Source organism: Chamaea fasciata, unplaced genomic scaffold, assembly GCF_029207755.1.
Source record: "Chamaea fasciata isolate MVZ Bird 193981 ecotype frontalis unplaced genomic scaffold, bChaFas1.0.hap1 SCAF_10, whole genome shotgun sequence".
Lineage (NCBI taxonomy): Eukaryota > Metazoa > Chordata > Aves > Passeriformes > Sylviidae > Chamaea > Chamaea fasciata.
This window is the reverse complement of record NW_027094095.1, coordinates 14,562,492-14,588,197: the sequence shown is the minus strand read 5'-3', so window position 1 is coordinate 14,588,197 and position 25,706 is coordinate 14,562,492. Positions and strand designations below refer to the sequence as shown.

Sequence of the window (25,706 nt, the reverse complement as noted above, 5' to 3'; positions counted from 1 at the left end):
GCAGTCTTTTGTTTAGGCTTGTTTGCCTGACCCATGTGTTAAAACCTTTGGGCCAAGTTTCTTTTTTATATCAGAAGGGAAAGCAATGCCATTAAGATGGCACAGAAAGTGAATCATAAAGACTTGTAAAATTACAAAGTCAGGTAATAATATTATAGGCTGCTTCATAAGTGATATAATTGCAGTTATTTTTGACAATAAACATCCACTGAAATTAGGATTTGAAATACATATAAATGTAGTCCTTGGGCTGTGCTTCTACAATCTCAACTGAGTACTCAATTCTCATCCAAAAGTGAAACCAGGATTGAATATCCAGCAGCCAGTGTTACTCCTCTATAGTAAGAATAACTAATACAGAGGGAATGAAATAAAAAGAGCTAGCAATGCATTTCCCCCCCAGCATATCAAGCAGGTTTTCATATGGAAGCAGTGGTCATCAATCACTACCTCATTACCAACCTGTCATCTGGGTTTAGGCTAAATGTATTCTGGCTTGCTGCCATACTAAATGTTCAATGAAACATCCTTAAGGCTCTCTACAAGTTCAGCTGAAGTCACACATGCTATACATCAAAAAGGAACATTAGCGTTATCATAGCTTAATAAATAGTGCCATTCTGGCAATGTAATCCTATGTTCTAGAGCTATCTTCCATTCCCAGTATTATACTGCTTAAGTAAACAATCTTACTGTCTTGTGTGAAGTTTATTTAGTGATAAATGCATGGAAAGATAATTAGTCATACTGTTATAGATACACTTCCATGCCAGCTGAAGAACATGAGCAAAAATAGCACAGGATTTTTAAAGCACACAATGGCATAATGAACTTTATCTTGCAGCATTAGTTTATAATTCTAGCACATGATAGTTTATTATCAAGGTTTCACTGCACTGGGAAACAATGACAGCTGAAGGACCCCAGATCAGTGTCTTTTCAAAATAACAGTGGCTTGAGTACAGGACTCTGCATACTCCTGGGATGTAATACAGCCACTAAAATGGCTGCAAAATGTATTTCAACATCTGTGAATACTACTTACTTTGTGAATAACTCCTGACTTAAGGAGGTATCCTTACATTTAGTCACTCATTTTCATGCACATTTGAAGCACTAAGTCCTGAATCTGTTTTAAATTTTAAAAATGCCAATAATATATACATATAGATTCTACAGTGGCAGAAGCTTCAAGAGGCACCATAAACCAAATCCTAATAACACATTTTTAGATACATGAATCAGTTTATTAACTTTTTTTTTTAATAGCGAAAAATAATCTCAAAAATAAGGAATACTTCTTGGGTCCTTGTATAAAATCCTTTGTAGACACTGCATTTGTTATGCAACAAGGCCCTACTATTCTTTAACCAAAATAAAAGAAATGGCTCCAAAATGTTCAAAGACAGATTTTCCAATTGATTTTAAGTATGTCCCTGGAAACCTGCCTTGACTAGTGAGCTGGGCTTGTTCTATGTAAAATACATGGAACTTACCTACATGTGACACTGTTCCTTCCCCTTGTGTGTGATGCAATTGAAACAGCAGCTGGATCTCCCCTTGACAGAGTCCTTTTCTGACATGTTCATAGGTGCACACATACATAAGGGAAGGTAATCCACTTTTTAAAATTGAATTCTGACAAACTGGAGAGAGAGGATCTTAAATGATTCTTTGGTCTGCTAGTTATATCAAGCAAGAATAAATTTGCTTAAACCAGGCTTTTCTTTTCCTGTTCTCCTGCTTCATCTTCTAAGCCTTCTAACCAGAAATCAGTCTTGGGGCAAATTTTGTTGTCTGCAGAGTCTTAGCAACAAAGACTGAATTTCCAAACTTAAAACTGGAGAATGAACTTGTCCTTTCAACTTTGAGTTGTCTTGCTTTTTGCTTGCCTATTCCACAACCACTAAAGTTATCTTGCGCCTTTAAGAAAAGGTCTCTGCCACAAAATGGGGATGATCAAATAGTTGTATTTAGTGCTTAGAAAAGGTGATATGCCAAGAAGTAGTAGTAGCACAGTTCTGGCACTCCTGAGAGCAGTGATAGTGTATTTTGTGTGGTTCCTGCTCAGAACTGCAAGGAAAAGCCATGATAAGGTTTTCCTTTTTCATTTTCTATTCCTACATATATACAAAGGGCCAGGCATCAAATTTGCTGCACATATTGTCTAATAATACAGATCAAAAGCTGGCACAGATTTCACTGTAATTTTTCTTACAAAGATATTAAAGATAAAAGATTAAAAAAAAAAAAACCCAAACATGATGCATGTAAAACTGGAGTGCATTAAACAGTTCCATGCTTAACCACAACCTTAATTCAGTGGCATTTTAGAGGTCATCTGCAACACAGTGAGCCAGTTTAATTCAGAAGCTGCAAGTAATCACTAAACAGAACAGCAAAAAAGGACAAGAAAAGATGCATTAACTAAAGGTGTACTATGATTTTCTTGTGAAATTGGTGGGTAACAAGGGAAGGGGAAAATATGCTTGGCTTTCTGCATACTTTTTAAAAAAGCAGTCTGCAAACAGGCTTGCAGCACATCTGACCTCTTCCATGCTTCACTGCTTATAGACTTAGCTGCTTGACCAAAGAATCTGGATCCAGATTCTTCAGTACAGAAATTATCACATTAACAATGCTTTTGACAGCTTTTAATCCTGAAGTTTCAATTTGGCTGCTATCCTACATTATTGCAATGTCCATGAACCATCACTATAAATTCTAGCTATCTACTTCTTTAGGTTTGATTAGTTTGGATTTTGGAATTTTTTCCCCTCTCCTTCTGTAAATACAAATAGGTCAGGATCCTGAGAGTGCTCAGAGGACTTAGTATCCAGCTGTTGATCCATATGTTCTCTAGGCCAACACCTGCTGCAGAGATGACACCAAGACCTCATAGTTGGCAAGCTGCTCTAACTCCAGTCAGTCTGTAGGTTGAAAGGTCACTCCTTTAATGTAGTCAATTTGTGGCTTCCACATTAAAGAGAGGGAGCTGTCACTGCTGGAGCTCTGTTTTATGAAATCCAGTGACAGTAAAACCTGATGCCCTCCACTTTCATAATAGCTTTAACTGTCTAGTACATCTTAGAAAAGTAACTCCTAGGGCCTGATGAGAGGATGAGCCAACCTCTCCATGAACAAGAGAACCTTCTAACTCAAAGCTATGACATTACTTAAGGACTCTAAAGAACTGGCTGGAGGCACAGTCCAGGACAAGATTAATTTCCTTTTCTTTCTATTTCAGATAAAATATGAAAACGAATTGAGGATAAAGATGCTTTTTTTTTACCCTTTAACTGCCTCTATATTGGATCCTGAAAGATCAAAACAAGACTAAAAAGAGATAAAATGCTGTGAATAAAATCTACTCAAAAAGATCTTAAAAAAACTTCAGATAAACAATTTTAACCCTACGTAACTAGATATTTTTGCCATTCAGTACTAAATTACACACACAAATCAGTGTGAATTTAGGTTCAAGGGACATTGCAGTGTATCATCCAATTTTACGATAAATTGGCACACCTTTATTAAGACCTTTATCAGGTTATACTTTTCTTGCACAACATAAAAACATGTATTTTTTTGACTGGCATTTATAAACATATAAATAATCAGTGATGAATCTCAAGAAGAAAAATATTTTAGCTGCCTACTGAACTAGAACAAAGAAGTAAGAAAGTGAATAAGGTATATACACATAATAGGTGTAGATTTATGGAAGAGCATACATCAGAATTTCCAAACATTACCTACTACAGAAAAGTATTTCACAATCAATGACTCAGCATAAGAGGAGAAATTTGGAGAGCAGACTTCATTTCCACTGCCCCACCTTTCCTATTTCCAAAACTAGGGAAAAGACAGTTTTCTCTGATCCTGGAGTCAGGGCACTCCAGCTTGTCTGACAGACTGCAGTTTGATGGAGGTGAGTCTGCAGCATCATGAGCTCTCCGTGCTCCCAGCTCCATGGCAGCTCTGAACAGAACTGAGGGACCTGCCACCAGACCGACAGCCACGGACACACAGCACAGAACAGTCCCTTTATGAACCAAAGGCAGGATAAAGACTACCCAGCAACTACAAGACTAAATTGCAAGTACACAAAAGTAAAATCTCCCAAGTCATTGTTCATTTTCAAACACCGTGAGTAGGGAGAAAAGAATCAGACATTGGTTCATAGACATGTTCACAGGAAATTTAACCAACTTTAATGACACTGCCTTTTAATGGCACCACAAATGAATTAATTTTCCTAATTTCAATGTTAAAATTGCATCAATACATTTTTTCTCTCCTATTATATTGCTAGGAGAATTCTTTCTGTCCACATGTACAGTTGGAACAGCTGTGTATGATGCCAAATGCAAAAATTTAAGGGATGTTCCAGCATATTAAGTTTAACCCTCATTTCTGTCTCAATGATAGATGCAAGAATTCCAACTAGGTTGATTTTATGAGGCAGTTAAATGATTTGTATTCAGACCAACATTAAAAATTCCCAAAGTGACAAAGTGTACTCGAACAAAAATACCCTGCTTGTGACATATCCTTTACAAGTAATGTGTTTTCATTTTTCACATGTTGCATCTCATTTATTTTATTCAGGCACACACAGTTGAATCTACAAGATACAGTAAGCTTCCAATACCTTTGAAATAATAAATCATTTCTTACAGATGTTTTCACCCAGTGCAAGTCTGCTGCTCATTAATCAAACATTATCAGTATCTATCACTGCCCAGTGCTAAACAGGAAAGGCACCTCATTTTGAGTTTTGACTTTTATTCACTGGTTAGTCCCTGACCCTTCTACTACTGCATGCTTATTAGAAACATCTACTGCATGGCAGATCCTGCTACATGGAGTTTTAGAAGGGGTATTATACAAGCAGAAGCATTTTTTCTTTAAGAACCAAAGGAAACAAAGTCAAGCTGCTCTTCAAATTGGCAACACAAATGCAATCAAATTGTCTTCAAAGCACTTTTCGAACATCTAAGTAAAATATAACCATGTAAGCAAACTATTTCTGGTCTAGATCGTTTCATATCTGAAAGGTTGAAATAAATATATATTAGGCACTATGCAAGATACATTTCATTTCTGATAAATTATTAAAATTTCATCTCAGAAAACAGTATGTAGGATACAATACATCTTTACCAGCATAATCCTGCAGGGGAAAATCTAAAGAAAATGTTTCACTGTGACTAAGAAGTTATCTGACAAAAAACTGCAACTTCCTTGTGATCATTGATACATTGCTGGATTCATGCCAATAATGCCAAATGAAATCTACATTATTTCATCTGCTCTATTGGTTGTTATACATCTTTTTCAAAATGCTGGAATGGAAATGGAATTGGGTAAGCCACAATAACTGCAAGTGCTTCGGAATGAAGATTTCTGTAGCTTCAAGAAACATTTGCCAGTATGAACACAGTATGGCTTCCCCACAGCATTCTGCAGTACTGAGCACTTTCATAGTCCTTTTAGTGCTACATTTCAATCTTCCAACATGATTTTAGAGAAGAATGAACTCAGTCAGGATGCCAATAGCCAGAGTCCAAAAGTCTCATCCTCAGCAGACCATCACACCATACTGCTTCCTTCCAGTGATCTATTGTGCTGCGCATGATTCATATTTTTGTTATTAACCAAGTGAAAAATTAAAGGCAATGAGCGTGCTTCAGGTAAAAAATTACTATCATCTCCTGCCACAGCAGCAATTCACTCAGCTCTCCTTTAACTAAACATTTTGTTTGCATGTTCTACATCTTTCTGAATGAACATTGAATGCCACACTTGTATCTAGGATTATTCACCCTCCAAGGCTGATTAAACATATTCCATTCTTGGCAGGTCTAAAGAAGTGACTGAGCTACGATGTGTTTTTTCTATGCCTCAATACAATAAAGGGCACATTCAGCATATGCAAAGGCCCATATTTGCATATGAAAAATAAGAAACCAACTTGCCAATGCAGAGGTTGTATTAAGACTCTTATGTGCCTACAATTTAAAAAGTGCTAAGATTTCAGAACTTCCTTTACTTAGTTTTTGTTGGGATTTCCAGAAAAGGCTGTGCACAAAGAAGGCGTAGATTGTTACAACTAGGCGGATTTCTTCAAATTCTACCTATTGTGGGAACGATTTTTTTTTTTAATGCAAATTAACACCAAGCTTTTTTATGAAGCAGCTACTACAGAAAGAAAATGGGCAGGAACTTTACCCCAGTGATTAGTACAAAGACCACCACCACCTTATGCTTTATGCACAGAATGGTCACTCTACCTCCTCTAAATGCAAATTTCTTTCTACAAGAGACTTCATTCAGTCAAGAACTCAAACTTTTAGTGTAAGAAGACAAGCAATAAAAATGTAAACAGCAGCTATTTACATACTTGGTCACCTAAGTATGTAGTCTTTTTGGCAACACTTTTTTGTTTTGTTTTGAAGAGACTCTTATCTAACTTGGTGCAAGTTTAACAAAACATATATATTTCAAGATCACAGAATACACTGAGGTGGAAGGGATCCACAAGGTTCAATTCTTAAGTGAATGACCCATAAAGGGCTTCAACCTACAAACTTGGTGTTATTACCACCATGCTCTGACCAACTGAGTTAATCTCAGGGTCATAAATTTCTCACAGATAAAAGTTTGGCCATCATTTTTCACCTACAAAAGATTTGTGTTGGGCCATAATAGAAGAACCAAACCTGTGTTTACCAACAAACAGAAATGCCATCATGTCTAAGTCACTCAGATATTGAAATACTGAATTGTGATACTTCCAATGTCTAACTACTAAGCAATAGGCTACCTATAAAATTAGAGTAACTGTTTCCTTTGGAAGTTCTGTTCTCATTTTAAAAATCAAAAAACCCTATAAATATTTCATTATTTAGAAATTTTCTTTAAAAACGGTTATTAATCTAATTTCAATTTAAATAAAAATCAGCTACTGACATTCCACTATCTACTAAAGTGTTAGAATCTATTTAAATACATGCATCACACCCAAATAAACATCTATTATCAATGGTGACAAATAAATAAAGAATCAATTTTTTAAAAAAATAATCCTATGAAATCTGAAGTGAGTTACACCATCTCCTGTTACATCAATGGAACAGTAACAAATAAAACCTTGACATCTCTTAGAAATGTAGTAATACACTGCAAGTGTCTACTTGGTGACCACCATTTCAATACAGTGGCAATACAGTTTATTAACATTAAAGATTAATTGGCTGAAATCTGCTGATCTTTAAATTCTTATTATTCTTCCTTTTTCTTCCTATGAAACTGATCACCAGAGATCATTTGAGGGAATACTGAGTTATCACACTAGCTATTGAATGCATTTGCACTTTTTCTAATGGTTCGTATTCAGCTCAGTACGTTTTTAGCACAAATTAATGAACAATAGCCCAAGGATTTCAGAAAAAAACAGTATCAAGAACAACATTTGGAAAACAATTTCCTCTGTTTGATAAACATGTAATTTGTATTAGCATTATCCAAACACTCTAAGTGCTTAGTGTGTTTATTTCTGTGTGTTAGTCTTATAAACAATTTTATAAATCAATATACAATTTAGCATTAACACACAGAAGACTCTAACAGTACAAGCATTCAATCTTAATTACTATTTATGCCCCACACCTTTAGACATCACCATGTGTCAAATTTTGAATATGGTTTGTTACTATAAAATGCACACAGAAGACTATCTATGTGACTCTAAGCACAAGAAATGACAAAGTTGATCTCAAATTTATAGAACACACCAAGATACTACATAAACCCAGAGAAATATCTGTATGCCTCTAAGCCTTTTATTTTGTTTTCATAAATACATGCATTTACAGAGTTATTTTAAATATCACATTAAAAGCAACCATATGAGTGGCCTATCTGAAAAGTATAAATTAGAATACTAAAAAAACAACTTTCAAGTGTCATGACCATAGCAAGTGGTTCAGAAGTCTGGACAACCTGCATATATGCAAAAGCAGAGACACAGCAGCGCAAACATTTATATAGCTCAGTTAAAGATGACTTAATATAGTGCACCTCCACAATTTCTTTTTTTCTCAGATATTTGCTCCCTTTAAAAATTTCAATGGCATTAAAACTAAAGAAGTGCAGAGGATGCACCTTCCCATAATGACGGAGGCTACTGTATTGGACAATAAACGTACCAATGCTTCTGGAAGAGGAAAGCTTTTCAATTAATGTGTTGAGCTTGAAGGGAGGAGTGAGGGATTCCCTTGGGCACAGACTGCAGGCCAGAGCAGGACTCAGAGGGCCCTCAGACTGTGAATCCCACCCAGAAACAGAATCACTAGTGAGTATGCTCCAATTTAAATGAAGAACCAAAACCAGACCCGAACACCGCCAGGGTTTCCCCCCAAAATGAGGTAACTGCCTTTCATTTTACCAAACTGCTCCTAAACCAACCGAGGCCTGACCACTGAGCAATGATGGAAAGGGAAGCAGATGACTGAGAAGCACCAGACAACCACTAGGTCAGATGGAAGCCCTGAGCCCTGTCCATGCCCAGCAGTGGCTTCCACGGCACCACTCACATGAAGCAGAGAAGTGGCAGACCAAGAAGATCTAAAGCAACCTCTAAAATCCTTTCAACACATGCTACAAATCCACAGCACAAATCCAGCTTTGTCTTAACTCTGTCAATTCAATTCAACAAGGCGATACCCCCCTTGTTGAGTGGGCAGTGAAAGGAATATGAATTCAGGAACATTATATTTATAAGACATAAATATGACAGGAAGACTGCTAAAAACTTTATTCATTAACACAAAAAATTGCTTGTCATCTTCTCACCAATACTGGCACAAAGTAACTGAGACTGTGATACTCTTTCTATTTGTGTGCAATCTTAAAATAAATAAATAAATAAATGCAATAAGCCTAGGTTTTTAACCAGTGTTTTATATTTTGCAAACAAGACAAAGGAAAGTAGGGAATTTCTAAACCTCTAAGACTTTGTATTATGGCAGTCCTCCTACAGCATTAGTTAGAACAAGGTTTCAAAAAGTGTCTGATTGCATTAAACACATATGGGACCACATACACTTTTCTTACAAAAAAAAGAGAGCTCAGCTAAAATAAATGGTATGGATCAACTCACAGACTGCACTTTAGAAGGTTGTTGATTCTGTGCCTGAATGTTAATGTGGAAGTAAAAAGATGGCAGCAAAATTATTATTTGTACATCTAAAAGATGAAAGAAACAGTCATGGAGTGAACTCTTGGAGCAAACAAGCAAAGTCTTTTCTTAGATGTAAAGCATTCAAGTGTGTAACATCAAGATAGGAAATATACCATATAACATCACCATTTTTGTTTTCTTTTTTTATACACCTCAAACAAAAAAATTGCTTAAAAATATATGCTTGAATAAAAAAAAAGTGATAAATGTTAGATTACATAATCCACTAAAATATGAAAAAAATTAACTACTCTTAAAACAATAAGAATCAAACTAATTTTGTCATTATATTTAGATTAGCAGTTCTTCAGGCAGACTGTCCAGCACCATGGAAAAGACAGGAGAGTGTTTTATAAAACATGAAAGAGAGATGGTTATGCTATGCAGCGTTTTGGTAGAAAAGATAAGTAAGTAAGAGCACAAAAATCTGTGTAATTTACAAGTGAATATCATAAGGATGCCCAAGGGCAGATCATTAGTATTTTTTGAAAGTGTCCTAAGACTATTAATAATAAATAAGCTGTTTTGTGAATCTTAGCCCTAAAAGCTTTCAACTGCCTAGTGCTTTCGATGTAGATACAGGAATATTCCACCAATATCCAGAGCAGTACCAAGGACTAAAGAGCTGAAATAACAGCTTACTACAAATGTCAATAGTAGAAAAAAATGCCTCAAGCATAAAAATTCTTGGATTGATGTACATTGTTGGTCTCCAGGAAAGATGCTGCATCGGAAATAATAGCAATTTCAAATTCCTGCTACAGCATGTAAGAATAGGTTCTTTCACAGAGTTCCTTTTTTAATATAAGTATTTGGTTTTTAATAACAATGCTTTTTACATTAAAGAGTAGCAGAAGATAATACAATAAAGATGAACAAGTTTTTTATTAGAACCTACTGATTGTATAACTCATTTAGAATAAATATCATTCACATGGGACATGAAACAAGAAATGTAGTGTTAAAGGAGGAGGTATTTATTCTCCAAGTTGTGAGCCACAGGCTAAGGCTCCCCAGGAGGCAGATTATAAAGAACTCCTATACTTGTCTCCACAGACTTGTGCAGATCTTCTTCCTTGGGACCTCACTTAAGGCAGTAGCAGTTCAATATGAAGTTTTGATCCCTTTTTGTACAAAGTGCAAACACATCTATCACTGGCCTTCTCACGGAATCTTTATTTAAAAAACAATGGTTTTAAAATTTAATTTTAATATTAGTCAAGGCGCTGTAAGGCAATTATGAAAAATTCGAATTAGCTTTCCCCAGATCCTGCCACTGGTCTTCACCACTGCTGCTCTTCAAACTTGTCAAAGTACTCTGACTTCATGACTCATCTCAATTATTTCATTCTCATTATTTCTAATACCAAAAGCTCACAGCTTTGTGCAGATACATGAATTTGAATATGACGGTTTGCAATAAAATATAGTTTCAAGAGTTTTCCCTGGTTCTGTAGCCTTTAATGTCTTTGACTGTATATTGATACCAATGCTTAAAAGGACGTTGTTGTCACCATTTAAAATCCTTGTTAAAAGCACCTTTTTTGCAAGATTCTGGAACAGTCATCTCTCTTGTCTACCTGGGGCAATGAAATGAACCCAGAAACTAAGCCAGGCACAATTTTATTTTGAATATCTAGCTGATCATGTTTCCAGCATCATTCCTTCCTGCGCTACCTTCCAAGGTATTATTTTTTCTCCCTTATTGGTTATCTTTTATCTGCCAGTCTTCAGGCTTTGGCTTCCTTGCAGCAAAACCTATACAACTGCTAAAGTGTCAAAATATTTATGAAATTATAAAATAATACAAAACAATATCAAAAAACCTCCAACAACAGACCTGGTGATCCTAAGAGCCTAAGGCTGCACAATGCCTGTCCTAAAGCTCTTTCCCCAAGGTGCACTGCCATTTCCATGACTTGCTATATTACCACTGAGACAAACAGCTCTTCACCAAGGGGTCTAGCAGCTTCCTACAACATTTGGGAACAACACAAACACCAAGAAACACAAATCAGTTCTGAAAAGTAACCAACTAACAGATAAATCTTGGATATGTTTTCAAATAACTCTGCCTCTAAAGTCCTCCTGTGGAGGACGTAAGTGAAATTGTAAGTGAAAAGAAAATTCAGAAATACAAGGTAAACCAAAACCACAGAAGCAGGCAAATAAAAGTCTGTTCACAACCTGAAATGAGAACTATTTTGAACATGACATATTTCCTCCATAAATGTCTGTGCTGGCCATGGGCCTATGGGCCCCATATGCAGATTTCATGTCCTCCAAATTTAGTTTATGAATCAGGAGTACGATGCACAATTTTTTCCTATAGCACAAGCAAAATGAACATCTGTTCACTTTTTGCCATGTAGGTTTATATCTGTGTGGGTGGGTGTGAACAGAGCTCTTGATGTGTAATAGTCCTCCCATCTGCACACCAGGTGGCACTGCATAGTTAATCAGAAGATAATAACAGGCATGAGGAGATTACTTACTTTTTGGGGAAGAGAGAGTAAATCAATCTCAGAGAGTTTTTTTTAAAACAAGGTACATTAATGCTTGCACTTTAATTTATTTTTTTTTGGTGTGTAATTTCACTCCAATCAATGACATGATCTGATTATATCATTGTTTGAATGTGATGTTAATTAACTATGAATGACTGCAATTACGACAAAGGTTCTTTCCACAAGGAATTTCATTTATTTTCTTTTTTTTTTTAATGTACAGTTTTAACCCTTGCAAGCAGGATATACTATTTAGAATACATCCAAACAACAATCTGCTTAGATTTACTTGGTACACTCACCTAGCCCACCATTTCACAGTATTTAACAGACCTCTGAACACCCATATACAATAAAACTAACTTTACAGCAATACAGCAGCAGAAGATGGAGGAAGAAACAAGCAAGCTTCATTACTCAGTGAGAAGTTAAGTAGAAAGTTAGTGCTGCCAGTTTAAATCTACAAACACTGAAGATAAAGTGCTTAAGCAATTTCTGGGAATGGGGGCTTTAGATTTTTTTAATACCAATTAAAACAATGTTTGAGAATATATTTTTATCCGATATTCATATAAGGAGAATGTAAATGTTATATAAAACACCTATGTTATGATAAAATATTATAGAATCAGGATAGAGATTTGTGTAAAAGTCTGTGGAAAGTATGTTTATGGTGACAGCTTTTCTATGTAGTCATTTGAATGTCACATGAAAAACATCCTTAAATACTTTAAATATTCAGTTCATTCATTTTTATTCAATTAAGTAGTTCTATAAAGAAACTGTTTTGTATTTTCTCTTTCAAAAAGGATATGAAATGCTTTGTAGAGTCTTAAAAGACAGAATAACAGAATCCTATTTTCCAAAGAATGCAGCAGAACTTCTAGAAGGATGAGTAATAAAAGCCTGGTATTTCTGCATTTGCTCTGATAGCCATGAGAGACACATACACATAGCTTTTTTTCTCCTTTTTTTTTTTTTTTGGTGGTAAAAATCATATTCCACTCTGAAAATCCATGAAGAGACACAGTAACACAAAGCGTTCAGACTGTTCTGTTCCCCGTAGGATACCCTTGGCTGCCTTCCTCTGCTGTCTCTGAGGACCATGTGCTCTCTCCTCTAGCCCCTCACCCCTTCATTGATTTCCCCTTTTGCTCTCAGCACGCTTATTCTCTGTTGCCCTGAGTCTCTACAGTGTTTACAGAAGGCAGTAACTGATGCAAGACCTTTTTTTCTTTTAAAGCAAAATTTTCAAACTGATTTGTCAGTTCAGTTACAAATTCTTCACAAACTCTTCTTATCAAAAAGCAGAGCTGATTCAAGGTTCAGTACATTGAGTAATCTTTCAAATCAGGACAGGATGGGATTTTTTCTATGCTTCTTTTTAAAGGTTGGTTTCAAAACTTCGAAAGTTTAATTGGGAGATTTAATTCCTAGTATTTAATGTTTGTGAGTAGCAAAATAAACCCAAAAGTTTTGTAATGGGAAGAGAATTGGAATTCTAAGATGAAAATTTTAAGGACTAATTCTGCATCTCTAATTCTTAATTTGCATTTTTAATTGCCCAACGAAATAAGACTAAGTGTAGAAATTGAGCCTACCTAAATGACAATGGAAAAAGGGAAACTCCAAGAATATTGTTCCTCCCATTGTTCAGCTGCTACCTTTTGGTCCCATAAAGATTATTATGCATGCCACTGTCTATTATTACTTTTGACATAAGAAACTGAGATTCATGAACTACCCCCTAATAATTATGTTAGCTGTAATCTGAAATTGTGACTGCTGGAGAAAACCAGAAACATGGTGTATCTCTTACATTGCCATTGCCCAGTTGGATCCTTGCTGCTTATCCAGGTAACTATGAAAGCTTTTCCTAGGATTTAGTCTTTCCTAGCCCAACATAAACCTTCATAGCCTCAAACTCCACATCAGTCTTCACAGCCTAATTGGGAAAGGTAAGATGGAGGTAAGGTGTGACTCACACTGAGACCCCAGAGGTTGTCAAAGGTTGGTGACACTGGCCATCTGCTTGTTTTCAAGTCTAGTACATGGTATTTTCTCAACTTTGAACCAGTGACTAAATGTACCAGAACTGCCGGGCTGGAGAGCATCTTTCCCCTTAAGATAAATCATTGTAGCCTCAATGCCTCGGTAAGCAAAGAATTGAAGCAATGCACCCTTTTTTATTATTACTCATCTCAAATAAGTCTGTTAGCCTGTATCCTTTTTTGTGAACTTAGGAATTCTTTACCTTTCATGTCAGAAACACAGCGAATAGCTGATTAGAACACACTTTTAACAGGTGTCCAAACAGCTCTCACAAAAAGCCTTTGTTATTAGTTTTTCTTCAGTATAGTCACTCATTAGAATGCCCAAATCCCAGTCACCTATGTTTTACCATCAACAGAATCTGCAGCGGAGGGCACTTTCCCTACCACACACAATACTCCCACAGGCAACAGTTTTTCCCTGATGCATAACTGTGTGAAAAATAGTTTTCAAAGTTCTCTTTGCAACTTCACCTGCCCTCGGGTAGCTGCTTATTTACAAGTGCTTCTCTGTTTCATGAATCACACACGGTCTTTTGTACAATCCCAACTGATAAAATCTTGAATTCCATCTCATTTGCAAGACTAAAGGTGTGCTCTTCAAAAACCACACTGCTGCAAAAAGTCCTCTCACACTGTACTCTCCTCCTGTCAGGGATTTCATTTTCTTTTACACACTCATTCACTTCTTTTTTCCCACTAACAGGGAAAATTGAAAACTACCACACTTCTTTTCCATCAAGGTATAAATTCATTCAGAAGCAAATTATAACAAAAACTAAATGTTCTGTTTTAAGTAAGTAGCTCCATAATTATTTTACCCCTATGATTCAGAGTAATGTTCAACTGTGGTATTTCATTGAATATGTTTGTTCAGTAGGCAAAGAACACAAAAAGAAATGCAGTTCAGACTCATTATGGAAAAACGGCTGTTGCTGAGAGCTTAGAAAAGCTCTGTTGCATTAATATGGTTAACTCCACAAATATGCAACCCCTTGTCCTCCCACTCTCACTACCAGTATGCAAGGCCACATTACTGTCCAGCACCTTGCACAGTACTGCAAAAGTGAGATGACAAGCAGACAAGGAGGCACAGAAAGGGCACCATAAATGCAAGGTAGCCTCCAATAACAAAACTTTGTAGGTACACATAATCCTTCATTAGCATTTTTACCCTCTGTTTCCTAGTACAATCAATGAACACATGCTTTACAGGAGAATTATGCTTCAGAAACATTCTCTTGTTTATTAAAATTCTGGCTGTGTCCTTTTACCTAGCATCTGTATGGCAAAATGTTGTCTGTAGATACATATATAAATGTATTTCTAACCAAAAATATTTTATATTAGAATAGCTTTATTAAGGTCAGAAAATAAAACCAGATACATAAACTAAACACACCAATTCTATGTGAGGTGCTCAGTGGTCATTTTTGCTGACACTAAACTGAACTGTTATTCTAAGCTTCTGAGTCCGAAATGCAGAGGAACAATGCTGATGTTAAAAAAAAATGACTGAGAATTTTTTCCTAAGTGCTAAACTCACAGAAAACAAATGCTTATGAATTAATTCCTCATTGCTGAGGAATTAAAAAATTCAAACTGTGGTTTGAAAGACACAGACGAAAACAGAAAAAAAATTAAGTCTCACTATTTGCTTTGTATACAATTACATCAAAATATGATACATCAGAATTCCTATACATGGAAGTTCTCTAACAATGTGAGGATTTAGGATTACATAAATCACAACACTCTGTGCTATCATTACACGACAGAATGGACCTGCAAAGCTTATTACACTGCATAACCAGATGGTAAACAACAGTTGTCGTTGTACTAAGAATTACATCTCTGTAATCAATAATAGGAAGGAGGAACAGTTGGACAACTTGTTTCCTATTATGTTCACTTAGGCAACGTCTAGATCAATAAAGAGCATTAAGCCTCATACCAACTGTAGACAATGCCTGCTCAACGTGCCTATCATATGGCGGCAATGGGTCCAGATGTACTTCAAAATAATTGTAAATGGATAATAATTCTAATCTAACATTAAAAAGAAGCGATGATTCAAACAGCAGAGAGGTGCAAGACTTCTCTATTACATGAGAGAAGACAGACCTGTGATGCCAGTTTTAGTGAAAGTCAAAATCAGCTTATTTTGTTAACCCACTCTATAAGAACATTTCACTACAACCTATCTGAAGGATGTTACACGTTTTATATGGATGAAAGCAAAAAAGCAACCAAGCATGGTATCAGTGGCTTACATATAGACTCAGTAATTGTGTGGGTGTAGTAAGCTGTTCACAAAAATTGAAAACTAAACTTGTGTATCGCTCTAGGCCAATATGGCGATTAATTACAAGCAAATTTTTAGTTCATCCATTTTTAACTATCTAAACAAACAATAAATCAACCAATTCAGCTACATTCACATCTTACCTAAAGATCTGTAATATAAATCTGAAAATTTTAATAGCTGTCTTAAGGTCACTAGTTTTAGCTTTCTGATTTAAAATTTTTTCTTATATTCCATACTTCCATTATTCATCAAATTAAAGCTTTCTCCCATCATGTTATTAACAAAGATACAAGTTCCAGTTAATTCCTAGGCAGTCCTTCAATTTCAGTGTGACAAAACATGGGACTTTGAGCCCTTCTTACCTATTCCAATGAAGACTGCTTTATAGCCATCCTCCTTCAGGGTACGGAGTGTCATTCCATCCACTGCAAGGCCTTTCCTAAAAATTATCTGAAAGAATTAAAAATTGCTTGGTAAAAATTGCAATTGTAATGAAGCAGCACATTCTGCATGGTAAACTAACAAAGGTTTTCAAGATTATGGATGACATAAGTTTTGATTTAGACTTGCAATTGTTAATTCTAATTTAGATAAGAAATAGTGTCCACAGTACAGTAATTGGTGATCATTTATTGAAAGAAATAACTCAGCAATCAAAACACATCTATAATCTATACTTGTTTCTGATCATTTACTTTTTGCTTCCAGAAGCAAAAGCTGAATTTTTTCTTTCCAGAGCCATTCTGCACCGCCAATCCTGCTCTGAGCAGCCAGTGCACAGGCTGAGCACCTAGAGGAGTTGTAAGAGTACAAGAGACAGGGAATGATGTTCTCTGCGTGTTCAGGCAACCAATGATGGCAGTCCCTGTGCAGAGGTCATGCAACTGGAGATATGTACACCTTTTGTTCATCACTCCTAACCCCAAGGCCTTTGAGCACAAAAAAGTGTGTGCGATTCCTCTTCTGATATTTCATACTTCTTGACATAGGTATGTGTGTTTTTATCTCCACATCTTAGACTCTCTGAACTTGAATGCTTTCCCCCAGGTTTTTTATATCACATGTGATTTTACTTTACAAAATGCAGTGCTGTTGTGTAAGGTCTCTACTTTGTGATCTTCACAGTTTAGCCTTCAAGTCACTGTGCGTCTTGTTTGTTATTCAATCCGCTTGTATTTCATTTCATATACTTTTCAGATTGGGAAAAAAAGCAGAGGTAAAATAAAATTGGCACTACTTAAGAGTGACTTTCTTTGTGTTTGGAGATTTAGTATAAATTTTATCAGAAGTGAAAAAGCCATGTACTATTGCAATCCTTAAAACAATACAGACTCCATCCTCACTTGCAACAAAAGACATTCCATAAATTGTCATTGCATTTTTTTTATCCTGTTGTGTACATATATTATGAAAACCTAATGAAGGAATTTAAATAGCAATACTATTTTATGTGAGGATTCATAATACTTCTAGGGCCTAGCTCTGTAACCCTTATTCAGCTGACTAATTCTTACTAATTTCAGTGGAATTACTTGAAAAACAGCACTACTGAGCATTTACACAACACAGCACCTTCCATCAAAGATTTGAAATGCTTTAAGTAAACACCAGAAAATATTTCCAGCTTATAGAGGTATAAAACTAAGGTACTTATTTAAGCAGCTTCCCAAAGGGTCAATTGCAAACCAATGGCAGAGGTTTGAAGCACATTTACATTGAGATTCTCTACTGCACTCCAGAACTGCAGAGGACTTACAGGTCAAGATGACACGGTGGCTCCATTCTGGAGACCTTGTCATAACCGAGCCCTGGGAATTGAGGCTGGCAGAGGATTTCCAGGAATTGATGCCCAGCAATATTGTCTAAAGGTGTCTCAGGGCTCTGTTTAACACCATCCCTAACTAAACCACCATTCTGTCAATCTTTTTAAGGCTTGCAAACGAAACTTTAAAGTAGGAAAAAAGACCTGTAGCACTTTAAACCTTATCTTGCATCTTACCAGCATTTTTATAAAACCTGGGCAGGATAATGTTCTCACTCAGGTCTTGTGAAAACAGTCTACTACTTTTACAAAATGAATCAATATGAAAGATTCCAAGAAGAATTTCTTGCTTAGCTGAAGGCTTTAGTAACATGTTAAAAATAAAGTATCCCTCCTGATACTCAAAACCTTGATCCAGTGATACATGCTAAGTTTGTAACTTCTATTAAAATGTGCAGCAATTGTAAATACCATCTAAATGTTCAGCACAAGTCCTAAATTAAAATAAATCACTGTTGCCATTACCTATAAACAACACACACTTATTTAACAGAATGTTTAACTATTTCTCTCCAAGCAGTTGAATGGACTGTTATTGTTTATAACAGATGATCATGTTAACACTTTAATTTGATGCATTTTATTTTAAAATTAACTTGGATGCAAGACTGTATAATAAACCATTAAGAAAAAAAAAACTCAGCGAGAAGGAACAAAAGAAGTATCAAATATGAATGGTTCAAGTAGTGCCAAACTTGCATGAAAAAAACTTGATTAAAAGAAATCAAATCATTCCAATAGCTACATTGAACCCCTAAAGCAATTTAGGAATTTGTTTCTTACAGACAATTAATCACATGCAGACATGCCAGATGAGAACTATTGATTGCCCTTTTCCAAACTAGTGGCATTCAGACAGGAGACAGACAAATGCCCTGAGCAAGAGGGAGCATCTTCCTGCCTCTGTCTAGCATAGCTTTTAATCGTTCTTTACTAATGTGCATGACATTTTGCTGTTAATCTTTGGCAGAGTTCTTGTTCTTTTCTTTGAGCTATACATAGGCAGGATATATTTTTCATTACCTTCACTCCAAGATCCTTCATCAGCTTGGCTTCAAAATCCACTACATCATACGGCAATCGAAACTGGGGAATTTCAGACATACTAAAATAATAAAAATGCTTGTAACTTATAGGAAAACAGGATTTTTAAATTCTATTATTAATATTATCAGCTAAAATACTTATACCTTAATTAATTTTGACATATGAGAATGGAAATGTGCTGAAATGTGACTCTTGACTTATTTTAATTGTTACAGTGACAAAAAAGCATTATTCATCCAATCCTAAAAATACAGGCCAGGAAGGCAGTACCTAGAGGCCAGCACTGCCCACTCCTGTAGGTGACTATTTAACATATGTTATATTTGAGTTCTAAAGGACTTCAGGTCCATTCCCTTTGTTCACCAGAATATGTAACACTAAATTTAAGACACCCACTTAAAAAAAGACCTCATGGCTACTGAAAGCAATGTGACATAGCAATCTTATATTAAGCTATCCAATAAGAGAGTATCAAATTTTCTATACAATTTTTAAGAAGTGTTACATATGCTATTTTGAGCTATGGTATTTAAAACTGTAACTCCATAACTTTGTAATGATTTTTCAGGATGGACAAATACTTCATCAGCTGTTGATTTCATGTCTGGTTTTTGACTTAATGTTTATTAACTGGCATTTTTTCCTCCTAGGGAAGACTAGGAATGACATCTTCAAGTTCCCAGAATCACAGAAGGGGAAAACTGTAGTGCCAGTATAGAATCTCAGTTTATATCTACCGATACAGATCTAATACATATATATTTATCTCCAGTGAAATGACATCTATATATGGCAGTTCAAAATTCCTACTGTAAAAACGTTGCAGATAAACACAGTGAAGTTATATTTTTAGAAATTTTGTTCAATGAAGATAAAAACATAAATACGCAGAAAAGTAAAGGCTTCTCCCCAGATACTTCTAAGCTTCAAACAGTCTAATCTGTTTTCAAATTAATGAATCTTTAATATCCGTAACAAAGCAGAGGCACAGGAGATTCACTGCAGCTTATTTTACATATTGATATTGACCACACCGTCTTCAGCATCTAACTTTGTCAGGCCAAAAAAGTTTTATTTCTTTTCTGCTGTATCAACTTTATTTATACTGATAAGAAACTGGTGTTCTTCCTTATTTCTAATACTGCCCTTTTTAAACCTTTCTTGACCAGTGTGCAATGAGAAGTGTTGTAAATATCAGATATAATGAATCTGTCAATACAACTTTCATAAGTCATGCTAAATAAAGGTGTCTGAGGCAGAAACTAATGTATCAATATGATTCTGCAACAGAGATTCAATAAAGAAATCTAATCACAAAAAGGAAAGTTCTATTTTCTAGGCCACCTATGTATTTGTTGGAGGCCTGTCATTTCCACAACATGCTCCCAGAACAGCACTGGTTGTGTTACATCACCGTCAGAATTTGTAAACACATTTTTTTACTCTTATTAAACACTTACTTAGTTTTACGCTGTGAGGTATACCCACATGCATGCACATTAACTATGAAAAGAGGTTTTTTTGAAAGTCAACCATACATCAATAATTCTGATGCAATTTCTTTTAGCAGCAGCAGACGGTCTCTGACTCTGCAATGGAGAGACAGAGGGGGAAAAGAAAATGGGGCAGAGATGGAGGAGGGATGCAGTGGATGCAAAGTGTCCCAAAAATTCACATCCACCTCAAATTTGGCCCAAGTCAGAGGTGCTTGGACAGGTGCTTGGTGTTTCTCAGTGATCTCAAATTACTGTTGCCCAAGGGGCAACCCTCTAGCCTAGTCAAAGAAGTATTTTGGTACATTGTAAAGCAGTGGCACAGAAAGGAGCAAAAGCAGTAAAGCTTATTCATGGTCTCTGAGCAAGAGCATGGTGTTCTCATACCTACCCTACTATAAAGCATAAATTTTACACAACTGGTGAAATGTAGGAAAACCTGCCCATAAATATGAAAAATCCAGACAGATTCAGGGATCCACAGATTTATGTCATATTTAAATATCCCACCACAGGAACTGTAATGACTAGACACTTTTCTAGTGTCACAATATTATGAAAATTAGCTATGATGCAAGAAACATTCTAGTTAAAAAAAAATCGGAAATAACTTCAAGGCACAAACACTGCCATTATAAGCAGCTGACTCCAAATACAGAATTGATTTGACCTCCTTAGAAATTTGCAATAGTTTATGAAGCCTTGAAAACACACTCATCAATAACCAAAATTTGTTAAAAGATGTGCTGCAAAGACCTAGAAATGCATAATGGATGACTGCTGCCACAGTCCAGCCCCACTTCTGTTTCAAGATTAAAATAAAGACAAAAGAAACTGATGCCCTTAAATCACACATGAGCATTTCTACAGTGAATGGAAATAAAATTTGATCTTGATTGATACATGTTAAAAGAAAGAAGTACATTTTAAAATACACTCCTTGACCATTAAGGATACTAACAAAACTGGTAAAATTCTGTACAAGGCTTTTTGCATTAGAAGAAACAACAGGCAAAACATTACTTTAAATTCAAGTTAAACCATGAAGAACTTAAGATCACACTGCTTCAAACACACAAGCACATACTAAGCAACTGCAACACTGCACTACAGCACTGAAGCAGCTGCAGGAAGTCCTGCATTGTATTGCCAAGTCAAATCTGAGTCCAACCTGTTACCAAAAAGAGCCTTTTTGTTAAAAACCTCTTATTAGTTCTGACCAATTTACAGCAAAAAAACTGATTTTTATCTGGTATTTATGATAACATGTGGTACTAAACAGCTAAATAGGTATTTCACATACTAAATCTGCAATCCTCTATGGCAACTAGTTCAAGTAAATCTTCACAGTTAAATGCCTATGGATTAACACCTTGGTAATTAGGTAGAATAATTCTGAACCTCACTGGGAAAAATGCAAGTAATCAGTTCAACTTCTCTAGAACTTATTCTCTTTCTTGCAGAGCACTGAGTAAGTATTTGACATTATGACATTATGGATCAAATTAATTAACCGTGTCAACTCTATTGATCTCAGTGATGGTGCATCAAGAAATGTTAAGTGCATCGCCTTTCTTCCTCTCTCTGTTTCATTACATTTTTATTTTTTAAACATGTTGTGTGAATGCATTTTGTACTCTTGCACATCTTACATTGGAGAATTTAATTTTTATTCTGAATGGCTTGGTATCCACTAGTCAGTGTCTGAATTATCTTACACACAGGGATTCCAACAAACCTACTAGATTTGATCACAGCCATTACTGCAGTGGCAAAAATTAATTTTCTAGTGTAGAGGACTGACAGCATGCAAATATTAGCCAAGGGTTTACTATACAGGAAAACTGCAAATATAACTTCTTTTATGTACTTGTATCTTTGTGAAGTTGAGAATGGCAGGGGGTTTATTTCACCCATATGGTATGATCTGCTAAAGCTGCATCCATGATTGCCACTGTCACCTTTATTTGCACAAGGTATCCAGGAAAGCACTCTAAACCTAAAACTCTCCACAAAATTAATATCTGTCTAAAGCATTTTAAACATTCTTTCACTAGGGCTACAGGTACTTCATCTTGCTTTAAGAGTTTTGGATAAGGAGAACTGGTTCCTGACACAATTTTATAATATTCTATGATTCTGAGTCAGAAATGCAGATTCTAATATGCTAATTTGATAATAACAATTAATTTGATAATAAAAATTGCACCCTGGAATTCAACAGGTCATATGAAGAGAATATAGGAGATAGTCACCAGATTTTCAGTCAAAGCTTGCCCGTAACTGTACCTCTTTTAACATGAATGATTAATTATTTAAATAAAAAGTTATTTTTACACATCTGAAATCTTCTATTCTCTTCCTTTGCTAAAAATGAAGGGATCACATATAAACTATGCAGGTACAACATTTTTCGCTATGCTTTCTACAACAATTGGAAACAGTGCTTTGCTGTCATTGTTTCATTACCTTAAGCCCCCAAGGTACTCCTGCTTTTCAAATATGGTGATGTTTGAATAGCCCAGTCGAGCCAAAAAGGAAGCACAACTTAAACTTGCAGGTCCTGCACCAACAAGAGCTATCTTCACCTGATATGCTTCAGGCATATCTTCTGGAGGAGGTAAGGAAGGGTTTCTGATCTGAGGAATATTCATGGCTTTGAAAACCTGAAAAGCAACAAAATCAACAGGTTAAAGACTTTACATACCCTCCTTAAATTTTTATTATGACTGACATGATGGAAGCTTCTGCTAGTACTGTCACTAGCTATGTAGTACACAGCTAGTACTATATACAGTGTAGCAGTGTAGTAGAACTACTACACATAGTACTGTCACAGTGACATGTCTGTGACACAGATATATTATAGCAAATTCATAACAGTATAGAGGTTTCCAAGTGACATGATCTGTGCATTTTTGAGGGATGTTGTATTTGTAGAGTTTGATTCTTCTACGGGTCTTTTTGTCTTAAAAATTTCTGAAGTCAGATTTTCCACTACTGCAAATTTTACAGAGAAGACAGAGCCAGACTACCAGTAACAGAATAGGAATGCAAAGTCAGCCAGATGGCAGAGAATCTCTGCAATGCCAAAAAATTTCCCTGTAAACAAATTATTCTTACTAGTAGAAAAATACCTCTGCAAGTAATGCAAATTATTACAGTGCCAGTAAAGGGGCTTTGCTTCTTCAAGAGACAAACTGCATGATCCTGGAAAACTCAGATATAGCCTGAATTTTAGAGGTGGTAGGTGAGAAACTTTAGGTGGGTTTGAAATGTCTTTTAGGAATCACACTTACTTATCAGCGCTATATTTTCATTGGCAACCCATACTTTAGATGCCTCCTCTTAGATAATTATAATAGGACTTAATTTCAGTTTCTTATCTATCTTATTTAATTCGTTGTCCACTTTTCAATTTGGTTTCCAAAAACTGTCGACATACCTGAAAGTTAGACTGTTCTCTCTATGCTCCAATTACTCACTCACTTGCATATTGGTGATGACCTGCACCAATCCGTCGTGACTATTAAAAATACCTTGGAAAAATCTCTGCCCACTGTTGTGCATTTCTACAGAACCCAACACAATGGGCTGCTAACCTGGTTGTAATGTCACACAGTTTTTCAGCTTTGCATTAAATCAATTCTTTACTCATGTATACAGATAAGAGGTGAAGGCAGGAATATTCTGCATTCCTCAAGCTAGACTTCACTCTCCTCTGCACTTACATAAATTGTAGGAAAAGGAATTGTGTCTCTGTCTTGTGTGATCTACAAAAGGAAAAAGAATAGACTTACAGCCTTAGAAGCAACTAAACATTATAAGCATGGAAGAGCACAGGTACATCTTCTTTTTACTTTAGGCATTAGGGGAAAAAATTTTTAACCCGAGCAGTATATAATTGTAGCAGACAAAAGAATTCAAGAGTGCATTGCATGGGGATTCTCAGTCATATGACAAACACCATCAATCCAGCATCTCAAAAACTGCCAGGAGACTACACTGTTCCCCACCTACTTCAATGCAGAGCTGTGTTCCCTAAGTACTAACTAGACCTCTAAAATACATACACTGTCATTTGTCTTAATAAATATCATATATAAACTATTTAGAAGCTTAGCGACAGATTTCATTTTCCTTAGAACTCAAGAAGCAAAGGGTTTTCAAGTTAAACTTTGGCAATTCCACTCATGATTAGAATTTTTCATTTATATTTTGAATCAATGTTCATTTTCTTCATGTGCACTTGAGCACTCATGCTAGGTAAACCAATGATTAGTTCCTTCCCTCTCTAAAATTTCTGTGTCAAACTCCCCCAGTCTTTGTAAATTGACACAGCGGTTTAACAAACTGCATGAAGCAAGAGACAGATAATTGTTTTAAAGAAAGAATCATTTAAACCTGACAATTCGTACAATATGGGAAAGTTTAATATGGTTATTAATGGATTTCACAGGCTGAAAAGCTCATATTGTACTGTGAAACTAGACTATGATAACCAAAATGCAATATTTCTAAAATGTCTGCGTTGTTATATTCATAAGAAATTGCTTGAATTATACAAAACTTCCATTAGTCTCATGTAGTTTCAAGAAGGCTATTCAGTAACAAAAATTATATAACTTGCATATTTAATGTCTATATTGAACACTCAATACACATATGCTTAACAAATTTACTACTAAATTTACTTTATTGTTAACATAACTATTTTATATGTATTATAGAATAGTCATACCCATCAAAAAAATGCTACACTGAAGTTCCACACTACTGTAGTGCAGTGTTAAGCTTCAGAAACCAAGCATTCATGCAGAAAATCTTAGGAGTTCAGGCTGAATGGTCAACTTTAATTCTGCCTATTTGCAAACAGGGTAAAACTGTCTTTATGCAGCACAGCCAGCTTGTGTGGCAGTATCTTGCCATCTGGAATTCAGTGGCAGTTTTGCATATTAAGGCTGGCAGGGTAACTGTGTGAAAATAGCAAACTGCTTTAATGCATTTCAAAGGATTTTTACTCACCTCATGGTGAAGTTTCCCTGTCCTGTAAGTCACATAATTAAATACCACTTAATTCCTATGCATAAATCCTTTGGTGGCCAGAGACGAGTAATTGGCGAGCAAGTGTTCAGTGGCACATTACATTGAACTGTCCTTTCTGCTGCTTCTAACCTCTTCAGACTATGTTCAGGATGCAGGTAAGATTTAATACTATTACTCTTCTTTCC

General features: G+C 35.7%; 1 protein-coding gene across 2 annotated transcripts in view; it reads right to left on the bottom strand.

Annotated features, from left to right (window-relative positions):
• DPYD (dihydropyrimidine dehydrogenase) overlaps positions 1-25,706 on the bottom strand; it is a 343,524-nt gene that overhangs the window by 204,574 nt on the left and 113,244 nt on the right. For both annotated transcript variants that reach the window (XM_066192389.1, XM_066192390.1), the window contains 3 exons: positions 22,945-23,141; positions 18,959-19,040; positions 16,476-16,563 (listed from right to left, as the gene is read on the bottom strand). In XM_066192389.1, the coding sequence (XP_066048486.1) occupies positions 16,476-16,563; positions 18,959-19,040; positions 22,945-23,141 (367 nt within the window). The remainder of the gene's footprint in view (positions 1-16,475; positions 16,564-18,958; positions 19,041-22,944; positions 23,142-25,706) is intronic.